The sequence below is a fragment of the Embiotoca jacksoni genome, unplaced genomic scaffold (genome assembly GCF_022577435.1).
Source record: "Embiotoca jacksoni isolate LCO1_2020_lvr unplaced genomic scaffold, fEmbJac1.0.p SCAF_33, whole genome shotgun sequence".
Classification (NCBI taxonomy): domain Eukaryota; kingdom Metazoa; phylum Chordata; class Actinopteri; family Embiotocidae; genus Embiotoca; species Embiotoca jacksoni.
In genome coordinates, this window is record NW_027185385.1 from 2875042 (window position 1) to 2892813 (window position 17772).

At 42.9% G+C, this 17772-nt stretch overlaps 1 protein-coding gene across 1 annotated transcript in view; it reads left to right on the top strand.

The window, feature by feature from the left end:
• robo3 (roundabout, axon guidance receptor, homolog 3 (Drosophila)) overlaps positions 1 to 12406 on the top strand; it is an 89020-nt gene extending 76614 nt beyond the window's left edge. Inside the window, 14 exon segments of the mRNA XM_069165162.1 lie at positions 101 to 225; positions 455 to 638; positions 1145 to 1182; positions 1184 to 1388; positions 1998 to 2037; positions 2242 to 2381; positions 2472 to 2756; positions 3367 to 3511; positions 4022 to 4240; positions 5411 to 5610; positions 5802 to 5909; positions 6664 to 6816; positions 8405 to 8547; positions 11524 to 12406. Of these exon segments, the coding sequence (XP_069021263.1) occupies positions 101 to 225; positions 455 to 638; positions 1145 to 1182; positions 1184 to 1388; positions 1998 to 2037; positions 2242 to 2381; positions 2472 to 2756; positions 3367 to 3511; positions 4022 to 4240; positions 5411 to 5610; positions 5802 to 5909; positions 6664 to 6816; positions 8405 to 8547; positions 11524 to 11535 (1997 nt within the window). The 3' untranslated portion in view covers positions 11536 to 12406.
• Positions 12407 to 17772: the final 5366 nt, after the last annotated feature.

Consider the following 17772-nt stretch of genomic DNA (forward strand, 5'->3'; position numbering starts at 1 on the left):
TTTGCAGGTTTTTTTGTACTTGTTAATCATTTTTCTGCTCAGTATCGCAATCTTAGCATGTTGATGGAATGACATGAACGCTGTCCTCCATCCCACACAGTCCCCAGCGCGCCGCCCAGAGCTGTTACAGTGGCGACAGTGAAGCTCAGCAACAGCTCCAGCATCAGTGTCTCCTGGGAGCCGCCGCCCAGTGAAATGCAGAATGGCATCATCCAGGAGTACAGGGTAAACACTTCCCGGCCTCGTCACGTGTCTTTTATCTGAAGACAAGAAGTTCTAAACGTGTGCACACAAACAGAGCACATATGGCACAAAGGGAGCCTCCATTCACACACACACTGCTTGACTCTGCTCTGATGTGGTTGTAAAGAGATGAAACATTGCAGAAACGTTGAAGTACCTCAAAATATCACTAAAACAGAAAGCAGCTGTTTCACACATTGTGCCCAAACAGGTTTGGTGCGTGGGCAGCGGCGGTGACAACCAGACGCGCTACTACATCAACAAGACGGTGGACGGTAACACGTTGTCCACGGTGCTGAAAGGCCTGATACCCGGCGTGCTGTACCAGGTGGAGGTGGCGGCGGTGACCAGCGCTGGCGTCGGCACTCGCAGTCAGCCGGTGTCTGTCCTCATCAGTGAGTCTAACACGGACTAAACCAGCAGATGAATAAGCCGCAGTCACAGAGACAAACGTTGTTCTGCAGGAAGGTTAAGACGAACTCCACTTTTTAGTCCCCACAGGATATGCTGCTGACTTTTTGGACTCCATGACTTTTCCTCGAGCGGTCACAGGGCAAAGATACTCATAGTTCCCAGAGGATGAATCCTACTCACTTTAGTGATTCTGTCAGTTTATCTCTTGCACCACCACCAACTTATTTTACTAAATATGTGGTCCAGATGTTCATGAGGATGAACCCTAATGATATGGGTTAGCTAGTTAACACCATGCAGGAACCCAGGTCCAGCCTCAGAATGCTATGTTTTATAAGGGTAATGATTAAGTTGCATTGATTGCTGTTTGGCTTTAAAAATGTTAAAACTATACAATATTAATTACATAGAATAAAAGTAACAAGTGATCCACGAAGAAGATGTTTTTATGTCCTTGTCTTATTTTGCCCTCCTCTCCTTCCCCCAGAGCTGCCGGCTGAGCAGCCCTCGGTACCGGGCGGGGGGGGGCAGCGGCGGCGACAGCGGTGAGGAGAGCAGTGTGAGTCTGGCCGAGCAGATCACCGACGTGGTCAAGCAGCCGGCGTTCATCGCGGGCATCGGCGGAGCGTGCTGGGTCATCCTCATGGGCTTCAGTGTCTGGATCTACTGCCGTCGCAAGAAGCGCAAGGAACTGAGCCACTACACCGCGTCCTTCGCCTACACACCAGCAGGTCAGGAGCGGTGGTTAAGATCTGGAGTTTCCCATTATTACTAACCTGAGGCTCTCCGTGTCTGCTGTCTGGGATGACGCTCTGCACTTATGAAAGTCATGGAAATTACCTGTGGAAGTGCAATTTAGATTGTTGCCAAAGGCATCTCTTTTTTAAATACCTTTTTGTGAGCCAGTATGATTCTTCTAAATTAAAATAATGAACAGTAAAAGTCTTCACAATGTAATTCTCACGTCGGCTAAAGTTGAGCTTCAGTACTGTTTTAGTACTTTCGTGTATATTTTGTGACTACCTGCTAAACAGAAGGTCCTACTGTAGTTTACAGTGAGTCTGTTCACTGCAGCAGAGATCTCCGACATGAGTGTGTCAGCACAGCTTGTGTTTTCTCTGCTGTAACATTTCCACTTCTTTACCATACAGCAGATACATTTCACTCTGTGGAGAATTGAACCCATTTCAGGGGAAGTGAGAACAGCTGACTCTGGAAAGTACAAGCGGAGTCGAGATCGAACAAAAAGAGCAAATGGAAGCAAAGTAGTACACGAAAATGTAACATGCATGTTTACCCCTCTTCACTCCCCCCCGCCTCTTTCTCTCTGTCATTTGCAGTTGGATTCCCTCATGGAGAGGGATCAGGGCTCAATGGAAGGTAATTGATTTTTATCCTACATTTATATTCTGTTATGGATCTGGGTCCCGTCGCCTCTTATTTTGAATTCACATCACGTCTTCGATGTGTTTAACGGAGTAAAATACAGGATTTTCCCTGCTCGTCTGTATTTCCATCTGGACAGTTGTTGCTGCTGCATTGTTTCCCACCATGTGTTAAATTAATGCCAGAATGTCTCTGTAGGCCCGGCGTGCTGGGAGGCAACATGGGCAACTACCCGTGGCTGGCAGACTCGTGGCCCACCACCAACCTGGTCCACAGTAGTAAAGATGCTGTCAACTGCTGCACCGCCAACCACGACACGGCTGAGAGATACTACAATGGTAGGAATGTCTGTTCTTGGGTTGTTAAAGGAAAGCAAGACAAATCAAAGCAGGAAAGCTGAGCTAAAGAAAACCTCCATCTGTGTGTAGAAGCCGGCATCTCCAACTACCTGAACCAGACGGAGAAGTACAGCATGGGAGGCTCCACCGAAGGTCCCATCTACAGCACCATCGACGCCACCAGCGAAGACCTGCACAGCTTCACCTACGCCCAGCACACCTCCACCACCCCCTACGCCTCCACCTCCATCATGCCTTTCACCAACAATCAGACGCAGGTGCCGGCGCACGGTGGCGAGCAGCAAGACGACGGGCACTGGATCGCCCAGCCGGGCCCCTCTGGAGCGCAGTACGCCCAGCCGGACCGCTGCAGCGGTGAGGACGCCATCAGGGACCCATCTTTGTTCTGTAGCTTCAAGCATGATGATGTCTTTATATGCTATATTTTTTTATTGCAGTCTCATATTTGGCTATTTTTTTTACCATTTGTATATTTCATATAAACATTCTTTCGTTCATATTAGAAGTGAAATAATTTGTCTATTAATTGACAAACAGAAAATGAATCAGCAACTAATTTCATAATCAGTTTGTCTTTCATGACTTGTTTTTAAGAAAAAGTATTTGACGGCACACCTGATATTTTGGAACTGTTGGTTGGATCAAAAGAAATTTGGAGACTTAAGGAAACCATGTTTTTCAGTATTTTCAGACATTATATAGATAGTTAGTTTGAACCCAGTCTATCATCACTTTCATAGTGTTGTGTGTTTTATATATGTGTGGAAGCAGTTTGGCCAACGTTGGTTGTTTTTAAATTGTGCTAAATGGAAAAAGGTTTTCTAAAATTTGTTATTGTGTCGCCCACATATTCATATCTGTGAGCCACAGGCCTCCTGTGTCATGTGACGAATCAGCTCGGTGTGACGAAGCCTCTTTTTGAGTGAATCACTGCATTTCTTTCTGTCTCTGTTTTGCTCTTTAGGTAAGCCCAAGCAGAAGGCGATGGGTAAGGCTGTGAAGACTCCGTCTCTGACCTGGATGGAGTCCTTGCCTCCACCTCCCATCGGAGAGCTGGAACAGTGTGAGCAGGACGAGCAGCTCCCAGAGCAGGAGGACATGGACATAGGGTGAGCCAGACTCCCTCGCCTCCTCTCTCTGAGTCGTCTCTGTAAATTAGTATTACTCTGCTGCATCATCACTTAGGCTTAGCGTCGTCTTCAACAGGCACATTAAGTATCGAACCCAACGTGTCTCTTAAGGATGTGGCCTTAACTCGGTTATCTCACCCTCGCTCAATTGCGTTTGTGATTTAGCTGTTTTCGCCACCCTCGAAACACAATTAGTTGTGCTCGTGTTTACCACTCGCTCTCCGCAACCTCAGAACAAAACTGCCATTCAGTCTCACTCTCGCTGCAGCAATCCCACCCAGCTGGAGGTTTAGCCTCCTGCAGTTTTGCCAACAGCAAAGCCTGAAAGAACAACATGAATGTTTAAGTAGCCTCATAGCTAACTGGATTTAAAAAGCTCCACTGAACAAACAAGCTGCTCCTCGACTACATATTTTAACATCACATGAAGATGAAGTCCACCCGCTGCTGTACGCCGTCGAGCCGACCGTCTTCTTTTTTTCTGTGCAGCTCGGAGGAGGAGTGGTGTCCGCCCCTCCCAGAGAGGACCTACCTGATGGAGGGCTGTGAGGACGGACCCCCTCCCCCTCAGAGGAACCACGCCTCCTCTCCGGCCACCTCCTACAGTCACCAGTCAACAGCCACGCTCACCCCGTCGCCCCACGAGGAGGCCAGAGCCCCCCACGACCACCCCCGCCTCAATCAACTCGACGGCCAGCAGCTGTCACGGTATGTGAGCGGCTCGGTACCTCGTGGTTGTGTTCATATTTGAATGACCTGTATGAATCTATCATGGTCGTAATACACCAACCTCTGGTCACATTATGGCTTTTTAAAATACATTTTTGAACGCCACCCATCGATTTTACTATCCACCTTTTTTTTCCTTGGACTTCTTACAGGTCATAAGTTTAATTCATTACAAATGAAACGCACCCTTTATCTATTGAGTAGTGTTATCAGATTTGACTGACAAAAAGTAACAATATCAGAATTATTAAAAGGTTTCTGTGTCTATCCAAAACATCTCATCTTAAATATCAGCAGGAAACTGAAATTATTTAAATGTTAGAAGTTTTCACTTTCAGAAACAACATATACAGATTTAGTGTTTTATGTCATGGGCTACAACTTTGGCCAGTATTTATTTACATTTAAGAAAATGTGCTAATAGCATTTCTTAATAATGAATTTTGACACCGCCAATCAGGCACTGTCTTCTAAAACTTCTGTCCCTCCCTTACAGTGTGAAAACCTCTGAAATACAATGTTTCATAATATATATATATATATATATATATATATATATATATAATAGTATTGTCCGGGGAAGCCCCTCCGAATGGTACAACTACCGCCATTAACAAAAACCCAACCAAACCATTTTTTCCTGCCCAGTTACAGTAGCCCAACTGTTCTGGCAACACTGGACTGGTATCTTATTGTGCATAACAATGTCAGCAAACGTATAGAGACATACTGTATAGTCTCATTTTAATCATTTATTTTTTACGCTTCTGCTGCAAAACTTCATATTTATCACATTAATTTTGTCATATTGAGACAAAATTGCATTAATGGATTTATTGATTTTATCTTTACAGCAACACTGCACTCTTTTAGCCCAGTGGCTAATGAGCCAAATAGCCATTTGGTCATCAGCCAAATGGCTCAGCCCTCAACCACAACTTAAATAATAATTTAAATAACAATAAAACAGACAACCATTAAAATCACAAGAAGCCAGTCAAACTTATTACACAGCCAAATAGAATATAAAAATCATGCATGCAATCTGTTCTTTTTCACTTAAAATGAAAGACACCGTGCACCAAGGATTTAGCTTGTGGTTTTGTTGATTTGTTCTCTCCTGTAACACGCTGCCCTCACTTCCCATAGCAGAAGGTTACCCTGCGGTCCAGTGCCAGTTCCCCAGGCGCCGAGCCCGCCGCTCACCCAGTCCAACTCCAACCTCTCTGGCCAACAGCATCACAGCTCATCAGAAGTTGGCACGCTGCAGTGCCAAAGTCCTGCCCACCGCTGCCTCCACAGCCAGGGGCCAGCTCTCAATGAAGACAACGTCAGCCCGACTACACCCGGTAAAATGACTGGTGTGCTCACGCATGCAAGCCTGACACACACAGAAATGCAGAATAACAAACAAGAGCCTGAAAGCTGAACATACAGACATGCATCTGCCTTAAAACTACCTTATTCTACCCTTTTCAATCTAAATAATCCATCTGTGTCGTCTGGTTGTTTTTTGGTTTTTTTATCTTTCCACATACAGTGCACAGTCGCTCGTCCCCAGCAGATACATGCACTCCTCCCAACCAAAAATCAAGAGTGAAAAAAAAGGTGTCAAAGAGTTCAGCATACAGAAGAGATATACAAGGAGGTGAGGGGAGTCCTTCAAATATGAGCTTTTCATTGTCGATATTTTCTCAAATTCACTGAGCGTTCTTGAATGCACAGAGAACAGTTCATTATTAGAACAGTATTATTTTGCATGCTAATGACAATGACACTGTCGGAGGGCATTCATGAATGACAGCTCAGTAGCTGAATATTCAAGTCATGTTCTTTGTCGGTAAGTGAAAATATTAAAATCATAGGAATCCAGCATATACACACATATAGTTTACACCATCTGTGATTGAACACAACTTTGGTACAAGTGTGAGATCTTAGGCAGGCGTTCCTGATTACGGATTTGAGCTGTAAAGTTGTAATCTTATATTACAGACAGTTTTTTTCTGCACATCCCATATGTTTACCCGATAAGCATCTCACAGATTGGATATGATAATAATCTAAAACTGCAGCGTTCTGTGAATCTATAACCTTTGAATCAACACAACACACGTGGCTGCATGAGAATCACAACAATCACAACACACATTTTAGCAAGCGGCAAGTCAGAGGTCATTTCAATTAACACTTTTTCTTAAGGAACATCAGACTGTAGTCGTATCTCTGGTTCTTTCAACTGTGTGGCAAGAAAGAGACAAGAAAACCAAATTCTCTCAATCTTTTCTTCAAAATAAAGCTACAATTGAACAGAAACTTAAATGCATCCAGTGAAACTGAAAGAAAAACTTCTCTACCTCACAAACATTATTTGCGCCTGACTTTTCTTTACCTCGGTTCAGACCTGCCCCCACCTCCGGAGCCGCCCCCAGAGGACGGCAGGCTGAAGGGCCCTCAGGCGTGCATGGAGGCCGGCGCTCTGTCCTCCCTGGAGAGGATCGAATGCAGCAGTAACAGCCACCAGCGGAAGGGTTCGGGACAGAGACACGCCGACAGTAAGACGCAGTTTTCTGCAGAGTCATATTTCAGTCATAAAAACAAATGTAGGACAGAGTGTACGTGTGCCCGCTGAAATAATTCACTCCTTGCAGAACTGAGAAAAATAGATGAAAAGACAACAAAGATGAGGGCAGTAAATTCTGCTGAAACAGAGTAAAATGTCCTGATGTAACCACAGTCAGACGAAGCCTCTCTCACATAATGCTGTATCATGCCCTTCTACTGCACTGCAGTGTTTTCTCCTCCAGTAACACCAGTAGAGTGAAACAGGACTGGCTGGAACACGTCGTTCCTTATGAAAAACTTTAAAACATGAAGCTGTAACAAGCGCACGCATCACAGCTTCTTGGTTATAGTTGAAAACACAAATTATGCCTTTTAAAATCCAGAAATCCTGCAACACACTGTTGCAGAAAATCACAGATTTTAAGAGAAAATGTCCTGTTTTGCTTCAGAGGGCAGTCACCCTCTCATGACCATACCCAGGTCCACAATACGGGCAAATAGGAATTTACTGCATGCATTTCATCATGAGGAAGTACCCCGGACTCCATTATTTTTCTTAACTTTCTGTCCTGTTGAGGGAATGTGCTCACCCCTAAATTCACTGTGTGGCTTTATGGGTCTGGGTACCCTCCATAGGGAATCGTTTGCATCCAAGTGGACGAAGGGGAAACACAGAATGTTCCACTTTTCAAACCAGTTTGACCACACGGGAGCACTGCAGAAGGAAATAAAGAAATGCATGCAGAAAAAAGCATGCACATGCTATTGAATTTAAGATGCTTTATTAGAAGCTAATTCAGCTGGTTTGAGTGGAGATCAACTATGTGAGTAAATGTTACGAAACATGGTTCTCTCTCCATTCTCTTGGACAATTTCATTTAATTTGGTCAAAGTAGCTCTGAGAGGAAAAAAAAAAAAGGTTGGAGACCTCTCTATTGTTTTTACTATTTCATCAATTTCATTTAGCTATTATAACCATTTTTTTTGTTATTACTATTTCAGCATTTTTTTTTTAATGAACTTCTAGCTTTACTTGTCCACTAGCCTGCTTTATATATTTCACTCACTTTGTTTCTAATTGTGATATTCAGGCGTTATATGCTGTGGATTAATTCTGTTTTATTAAATTACTTTAGCTGCTCCATAATCGTTCCAAGTCCCCTCTGAGGAAATACAACACAGAGTAAACTGGTTTTAAGCTAACACCGAATGCACCAAAGATCGTCCGTTCAATATGATATCTGTGGTGGATGTGGCGTCGACACGTGTTCCCAGCTTTCACAGATTTGAAGCAGACTGTGTGAAACGACCTGGACTGCAACTGTTTCCTGTATTTACTACAGACAGCAATGAAGTCAGGAGACAAAAAACAGATACGACTCTCATGAAAAAACGTGTGGCTGCATAAAAAAAAAAGTCTCAGCCTGAAAAAGAGTTGCCTAGAACAGCTTTGAAATATCTAAATGAACCTTCTTTTTCCCACCGAGACACTCGGCTGTGTTTAGACCGGCAGGCTAGAGGCCTTCACTGTGAACCTGCTCCCCGTTAATCTCCTCTCCTTTATCTTTGCCTCACCAGGTGAGGAGATGATGGCGTACAGCAGTAAGGCTGGTTACATTTCCAGGAGTCAGATATCCAGTAACTGCTCGACCACAGGGAGCTCCTCGTCCAGAGGCTCCACGGGCTCCAGGGGACTCAACTCGGCCAGGAAGCACAACGAGGTAGAACACAGCATGGCTAATTGTTTTATCACCGGAGAGCGGCTTCGTTCAAGGAAAGAAAACAAAAATGTCACCTCCAGTGGTTTTGATTATTGATGTGTTCAGATACTCGTGGGAACGAAGCCCTCTCTTACCTTAGAGGTTCATGTGGTTCAGTTTTATCTGCACGTCATTACTTGCGCTCCATAAAACACGTAATCTCGTATGTGCAGGTACATGAAGAGAGCTTCACACACCATCATGCTCCCAGGCTCCAACATACAGATCTACCATTACCGTCTACTCGGAAAGCTTTACAGGAAGAAACAATGTTAAGCGCACACATGCCCACTGCTCTCTCTGGAGTGCACACTTCACTGTGGGAGCGCTCCTTTAAATGCACCCCTGCAGGCTCCCGCGAGACCAGCCGCTGTCTTTTATGGCAGAGCAAGCTGTGCCAGCCGAACGGAAAGCTCTGCAGGGATTTTGTGCAAGTGAGGCAACACTTACAATGTTTGACATTACTGTACCTGTAGACAGTAAGCTAGGAGCCGACAAGGGCCTAATGAAAAGTGATGGAAGCTGGTAAAAATACAAATCATAACCAAGTCCAATTTGGAATCACCGTCCTATATTGGAGCAGACAAAAAGATCCAAAAGTTTGTTGGTTTGGTGGTTTCTCATGAAGAATAACTTTACCAAGGGATGGAAGTCAAATGGAAAAAAGAAAAGGTTGTAAATATTTCAGTCTACTTCTGAGGACAATCAGCTCATTAGTAAATTCATAACAAGCATACAACAAATGGTTTTCCACTGTTAAACTGACATTATCACATTGTACATTAAAATATTTTAAAATGTACGTTTTCACGTTTCTTTATTTAACATTGTCTTTTGCTTTACTGAAGTTAAAGTAAAAAGAAAATTACAAATTTACAAATTCAAGTCCTGCACTGAAAGCTTGACATGAAGAATCTGAATTACTTGACAAACGAACCTGCATAAGCGTGGCTGTAAGAGGAATGGCTCATGTCGCAGCTTTGATGCTTTTTAGTGCTGTAGTTGTTAAGTTTAAAGCTGTAACCCGAAGCGTCACCATAAAGCTGCATGTGTGAGGAGACAGAAAGACGGTCTGGTCACGGGTCACTTCTCAACACACATCTGACATGAGAATGTAACAAAGTGACCAGTAAAAGTGACACACACACACACGGACAATTACTCTTTTCACTCGTTCTGCAAACACACACACCCACACACACACACCCACACACACACACACACACACACACACACACACACACACACACACACACACACACACACACAGGGCTCCCTTGTATCCCAGCTCAACCCCCCTGTGGAGCAGCAAGTAACACCTCGCCCCCCCACCCGATACCCCCATCTGACCCTCGCGGGCCTTTTCACAGCTTTCCAGGGACATGAAAGCATGAACCTCGTCTGCAATAAAGTTCGGGGTGTTTCCACAGGAAGCCTGGTTTAGGTTACCTCTTCCTCATGCGGGGTTCCTGCCTGCTTATCTGGCCTTTAACCCAGGCGGTCAGTCTCGTCTGTCTGTCCTCGGCCCTGGTACATCTGCTCTGAGGCCGGGAACTGCTGCGATATCGCTGTCCCATGACAGCCGTGTCTGAAACAGGGAGGGAGACACACTAACATTAAACCGAGGGAAGATTTGGGTCAAACAGAAGACTCTAATTTTGAGAGGCCAGAACAAAGAACGTTAACTTGTCAGTCAGTTCAGATTTAAGAGAACATGATACCCCCGTTAGCGTCATGTTGCAGCCTCATTATTGAGACAGAAAATCTTCTAAATACACGAAGGATGTGTTGGTGTTTGACTGACAAGCCTTTTATGGTTTATTGTAACAAAAATAAAACATGACTTATGAACTCCATCCGTTCTGTTCTTTTTTAACCTGCAAAGCGACAGCATCATAATTTAAGAAACTCAGGAATGATTGTAGATTTAAGAGTGCTTCCCACCTACCTGCAGATGGCTCTTGGGACCTCTTTCACAGAGCTTTTCATTCATATGTGTATTAAAACATGGATAAAATGTTGCTGTGGAAATGGTTGCGGTGCATCATTGAGTCACTCTGGGGTTGCAGTCAGAAGACGCTGAGGCAGCTCAAATCCAAAACAACCTACCTGTCAAGTCACTTAAAAAACTGTACAAGTTTGAGCAGAACAGCTGCTTTCAAACCAAATATTCATTTGATTGAGGTTTGTTTGTTTGTTTGTTTTGTTTTTCCATTTTCTGCACTTTATATGAAGTTAATTGCTTAAAAAAGCATTTATGCTATTGTTTTTGAATGCACCCTCAATTTATTTTTGAAACTTTGCAATTGAACACTGAAATCAAAATAGATGGTGTATATTCTTATACGAAGTGTGACTGAAACAGAAGCTTCATTCTCTTACTGAATGATCCCAGTATGAAATATTTACACTTATAAGTACAACACACTTATAATCCCTGTATTTTTGATATGTAGCACGGCTTACAGAGCTACACCTTGTTACTTGAAGATGTATCAGAAGTGGAAATGTCAAGAAGCATTTAACACGTACCCTTTCTCTCAAGTGCTTCCGTATAAAACTTTACAACATCCATCATTACGGGGGAAATGAGGCCCAGATTGAGAGGAAATAGACTGAAGCTCTCACCGCTGACAGCACAGCAGTCTGTGCAATTGACTCAATCTTCATGATATGAATAAAATTGACCAATTGTGATATGAAATTATGGCCAGTATGAGTCTTGTGGTGCAGTCTGCTCCCGGTTTAATGTCTATCAGTTTTCACTTTGCTTTGATGTAGTAAAAAAACGACGTTTTTATCTGCCTGTGGGATCCGTGATGTGGAGCAGCGTCACGCTCGGCCTTTAGTATTTCACTGTTTTCTCATTCAGCAGACTGAATCTGTGAGATGTGATTGATCTTTCACAGCACTGATGGGATATTTCTCTCTCTTCAGGAAATGAGATAAGGACAGCAGTGGTTTTGTGACCTTGAATGCCTCCATCGTCCCTCCCCCTCCCCCATCTTTCCACCGTGGACACAATGAGCTGAACAAAAGGAGAAGTGAACAGTTTCAGGACTCCAGACTTGTTGCCATGTCAGTGCTGTGAAAGACAGAACAACGGACTCTACATGCTGTTTTTGGTATTACTATTATTATTTATGAGCTATGGAGTTCACTCCTCCCCCTTGCTTTGTAAATACCTGTGTCTGTACTGTTCTTTTGTGGGCTCTGGATACAGGGGAAGAAACGTATATTGTATTTATGAGGGTTAAAAAAAAATCACAAATGTAACAAACAAAAAAAAAAAGTCCTATAAAAAACATGTCTTCTTGAATGTGCCAACTTTTTTGTCAAAATGTATACTTTTTGGAAAAGCATTAACTACTGTTGCACTCTTGTTGTGATGGCAAAACAACAGAAAATATGAAGCACAAAGTGTGTTTGCTGGTTGAAAGGGGTTGTCGGAAAAGCCAAAACGAGCGGGTTCTCGCTCCCGGACGGACGCCTCGGCCCTGAGCACCCCCTCACCCTCTCCCGTCGAAATCCCTGCACCCACATAGTCCGCTGAGAATGTCATACTTTTCTATGTTTCCTCTGGTTCATCTGCAGCTGTTGTGTTAGCAGACTGACATACAGACAGGCTTTATGAAAGTTTGATTGTAAACCCTCCCGCTCCTCTCCGGTCTCTTCTTCCTGTCTGTCTGAGAGACTGTTGCTGCAGTTGTGAGATAAGATTTGCATATACTCCACCTCAAACAAAAACACGACTGTGGACTGACTTTTTTGTACTCTTGTTGTTTTGTAAATGTACAATAAAATACATTTGCTGATCTGAGCGCGTTCTTGTTCTTTTCAGGAGGTGTAGCAGAGTATGAACACCATCCCTGTGCAGTTTTCTGAATCATGTCTGTTCCCTCCGTGACGTGTTGCCTTCCATTATCTGGCATGTTTAGTATTTGCAGCAGTTTGTCCCCCTCATGACTCACCTGACGTTGAGGTCACGCAGGTAAGCACACTGTTGTCAGACAGTAAAATAAAAGCCAGGAAAATAAAACTGAGCTCCAACTCGACCAGCTGCAGCAGGGAACTCCAGCTTTCACATTAACACGTGAGGAATACTGGAGGAATAAATGTTATAACATAACTGTATGACTCTACCTTTTTCTGCATCGAGTACATTTACTTTGAATGCTTTCGATATATTGTTCTGATCATTATGGTGGCCTTCAGAGCTCAATGCACAGCGATGATAAAACACATGTAAATAATGCATTATATATATAAAAAAAGAAAAAATCATTTGAAAACTAAAAATGCTGTAAATTCATAATATTACATTAAATTACAACAACGAGCTTCAAACAGCACAGACTACTAATGAGATGTTTTCCAGGGGACAGTAAAAAGTGACGGACACAGCTGGAACATTGTTAGTTTTCTATCGGTGCTCTTGTATTGCACTGCTATTCTTATCAGATTTGCCCAAATCTATACAGTACATCCAGCTCTGAGATTCTTCTTGAATCACATTAAGTCGGCTACAAACTTTGTACTGCTGTGCATCAGAGCCAACTTGTAAAACTTTCTCAACACATCCAGCATCTAAACTTCGTGTAGCCTCGAACTCCCCTACCACACTTTCTAGCAAAAACCCTGTGCCCTATTGCTGAAGTTCTGTTTGCTTCTTATTCACCTAATGCCTCATTCTTCCCCGGCTTCACAGAGCATGGCACCTGGGTGAGTGCTGTACGCGCCGAGGAGCATGAAATTGGCCGAGCTGTGTGCTGTGAGAGTGCAGCACACACTCCCTCCTGCTGTCCACCTGAGACGAGGCATGCGTTACCCTGCAGTGCTCTACAGATGCTCGGCACGTCTTGGCATACACAGACTCCCTCACTCCCAGGCTCGGGCTTACACTCAGCTGCACATGAATACAGTAGCCCAAGGTGTGTTTCTTCTCTCAGCGCTCTGTGATCAGCTGAAAGCTGCATGATGAGATGCTGCAGCACAGCTTTGTTGCCGTCCACAGATAGAGATGGACACATTCGAAAACCTTCTGAATGCACGAAGGATGTGTTAGTGTTTGACTGACAAACCTTTTATGGTTTAGAGACACTTTAAGACTAATTGACACACATTAACCTTCACCCTGTTGCAGTATATTAATGTTTCATGCTAACAATACACACAGCCTGAGGGGAACAGAGGCGCTAACTGCATTTATTTATTATTATGATTCTACATGTATGAAAGGTTGTTGAGATGAGAACAGGCTCATTCTCTGTACTCTTCAGATAAATTGGATTTGATGCAACACAGCACAGAGAGTTCTACAGCTGTCCTTTCAGATGAACTTCTGTGTATGTGAGGACCTGATTTCACAAAACACAATTACAGAACTAAAGTGAAATGAAATGAAATGGGTCCACTGAGGTGGCCTCAAAACCAAAATATGCTCTGCAAAATTTCCCAGCTGTGTCAGATAAATGAAAATCAGTCACTGCCAGTTCACCTTCTCTTCAATCCGCTGCCTGTGATGTGAGCTGTGATAGGACCGAGCCCCCTGCTCCTTCCTTCCTTCCTTCCTTTCTGTGTCCCTGGGAGTGAGACCCTTGTGTCCTGCTGCTTGGGTTTTTAAGGGAAGAGAAGGACAATCAGTCATAGATTTTAGCTGGGGCTAATTAAGCCCCTTCCAGGCACCTTTCCCTGAACCACTCCCCCAATCAGTCCCTCCTGCAGCTGAGCTAAACCACGCCCCGCCACCACAGCTACATACTAAACTTTTTATGTAGTTGTATTCAGTGGTGAAAACAAAACATTTCCACTACTACAAATTTAAAACACCCGTATTTTTCACTTTCTGCTGCATTCCAAAGTGAAATAATGTACTTTTTACTTTGCTACATTTGATTAAACAGCTGTACGTACTACTTACGTTTCAGATTTTACATTAAAGCATGTGATAACCTCAAAATGTTCAGCAAGTAGTTGTGAAAACTCTGAACTTTTCTATCTTTTCTTCTTATTTCATAAAGAAACGGATCATCTCAGATTCAGGATCCATCTGTGGGCCGGCCTCCTCGGTCGGGCACCACTGAACTAAACCAACAAACTATGTGTGAAGTAGGTAAAACTATAGCTCCAACTTTTCAGAGCTATTTTTGCTCTGTCATGATGAACCAGTTTTATTTGTATTAAGATGTATTTTGGTACTTTAACCTTCTACCTAATTAGGATATCATTTTTAGATTGTTGAATGTGTACCTTTACTTAAGTAAAGAAAAGCCTACTTCTTCTACCGGCTGTTTGTCAAACTCTGATTTCTTGCTTCTTGCTTGTTTGTAGTTTAAGAAATAATCAGGAACAACCTCTGCTCATATAGAATCCAAGACGTCACCCAGAAACTGACAAATGTTCATCTCATCACTTGACTGTGGGCGGCTGTGGCTCAGATGGAGGAGCGGGTTGCCCGGTAATCCGAAGTGTCCTTGGGCAAGACACTGAAGGCCAAGTTGCTCTCGATGGCGTACCATTGGTGTGTGAATGTATTCCTGATGGCAGCTAAGTCTCATCAGTGTGTGAATGTGTGTGTGAAGGAGTGAATGGGAAACAGTGTAAAAAGGGCTTTGAGACCGCTCAGGTGATGAAGCGCTATACGAGTGCAGATCATTTACTGTGTGGGATAAAACGTTTTAGGTAAAAAAGTAATGACTATTGAGCGACTTATCTGTTCATTTAATATTTTGGACGACATACTATACTATGACTTCTTTTTCATTATTTGGACGACATGCCATCATCTGATTTTGACTTTTAAATTGATTTTAGGCCAAAATAGAAAGGAAGGTTTTTAAAAAGCACTAGTCTATTTTCTCAAAGGATAAAAAAAAAAAATGGCTTATCAGACGCTTGACTGCTGCAGCAGTAATCTCAAGAGGCAATAGACAACATTTGGTTTGGGCCATCATTAAGATAACTGCCATGATCAGATGGAGATTAGATCTTCCACTAAATCATTTTTCCCCATTAGTGGGTACCTGGCTCGGGGATGAAGTCACACGTCCTCATGTGTCCTTCCACAGAGTGTAATGCAGTTTTTTTTGCAGGTTGTTGCGTTCATGAGTTCTTCCACCAGTGAACATGTTGAATGAAAAAAAAAAAAACAAGAGCAGAGGACAGCAGATAAGACAATGGCAAGATTTACGTTACTGACCTTCTGCCACGTGACCCACACCCCTTCCCCTTTCAGTGCCCCCCAGACTTCCCTCTGTCCTCCCATCCCTCCCTTTTTTCCACTCTGCCTGAGCTATAAATCACCTCGCTCATTCATTAGGCCGTTGTCAGGGCTGAAACGCCCACTGGGCCTGGAGGAAGAGGGGCCGGCGGCCTGAGAGGAGACGAGAGAGGCAGACAGAGAAAGGAAGGATGAAAAGACGGGACGGCGTCATTTAAAGCGCCATCCCATCCTTCCAAAATGCAACACACCAATTTCCATGTTAATTTGCTTTGTGACACGCGGAGATGGATGTTTGTGACTTCTTGGGTGATGTGGTGCATGCATAGATCAAATGAAGCCATTAAGCACGCAGCCAGGTCGCTGAATGTATGAATGACTGTGTGGTAACAAAATACTCAACATTTAGGTTACAAACTGCTCAACATATCAGCACATGTATTTTTAAAAATAAAGCATATAAATAATATAAATAATATAGTAAGTATAGTAAATAAAGTATTCACTGTCCGTTGCAGCTTTATTGCAACAACAGGGTACACGTATCATCCAAAGTGATCTGACAACATTTAGTAACACCTTTTGTTTTTTATGATGATCACTACTTAACTACCTCCAAGCATAGCTGCAGTGAGAGCTATATTTTTCTATGGATATTAGAAATAAGTTGTTGATTACTATTTAACAAAGAGAATAATAATAATTTGTTTTATTTTTTGGTGGAAAAAGTAGTAAAATTTGAATTTGGATAGATTTATTATTACCCATGTGTAAAGTCACATGTGCAGCTATTTTAGATCATGCAACATACAAGGAAGAGGGTGTTGTGATAGTGAGTTGGATAAGAGTGGGCAAAAACAGTTTTCTGTCATAGCAAAATATCAAAGACAGGTTGGACATTTTCAAATGTCATCCCTAGCAGGACGCTCAGCAGGTCGTAAAAAACAGATGGAAACAGAAGACCTTGTCTCTAAAATGCAAGTATAAATAAACAGAAAATCCAGAGAGGGTCTTCTTTTGTAAATGTGAGTTTCAGAAAGAAAGAAAGAAAGAAAGAAAGAAAGAAAGAAAGAAAGAAAGAAAGAAAGAAAGAAAGAAAGAAAAGAAAGTCTCAGTAAATGTAAAAAAAAAAAAAAACATTGTCAGTGAGTGTCCTCAAAAAGATAGATCCTGACGTATGTAAGTGTGTGTATGTGTGTATGTGTTTGTGTGTATGCATGTGTATATGTATGATGCACGTGTGTGTGTATATGTGTATACGTGTGTTTGTGTGTGTGTGTGTGTGTGTGTGCGTTCGTGTGTATGTGTGTGTATATATGTATGTGTGCGTGTGCGTGCGTGTGTGCGTGTGTGTGTGTGTGTGTGTGTGCGTGCGTGAGTGTGGCTGTGTGAATGACAGTCCAATACTGAAACACCTCACCCAAATGGCTGCCATTGATTTCCAGTTAATTGAATGATTAACACTTTAGCATGCAACACCACGACTAAGCGCCGCTGTCAATCAGTGTGAGCGCTCCACGGCCACCTGAGCAGCTGCCTGCCTGACAGTGAGAGCGGGTTCACACCAGATACATACTGTTGAACGCAGGACACACATTTATGCGGAGTGGTGCTGCTTGTGTTCGAATGTACTTTTAAACAAGTTATTAAATCAATATGTTGTGATGCACTGTGCACACTTTTCTGCACTGTTTTAGAAAATACACATTTGACTAACTGCTTCGCCAATATTGTCACAATATCTGTTTTCTCCTTGTTTTAGATTCTATTTGTGTTCTTGTACTCTTTATGTCTCACTTCCCCGTAGCATCTTATTACAGCTGCAGCTGTAAACAGACTTCATTTCCCCTCAGATCAATACAGCTCCATTGTATTCTATAAATACAGGCGTCAATACAATAATTGGATGTAAATGAATGGCCGGGGGCTCAAACTAGAACAAACTATGGATTTAAACACAATCCCAT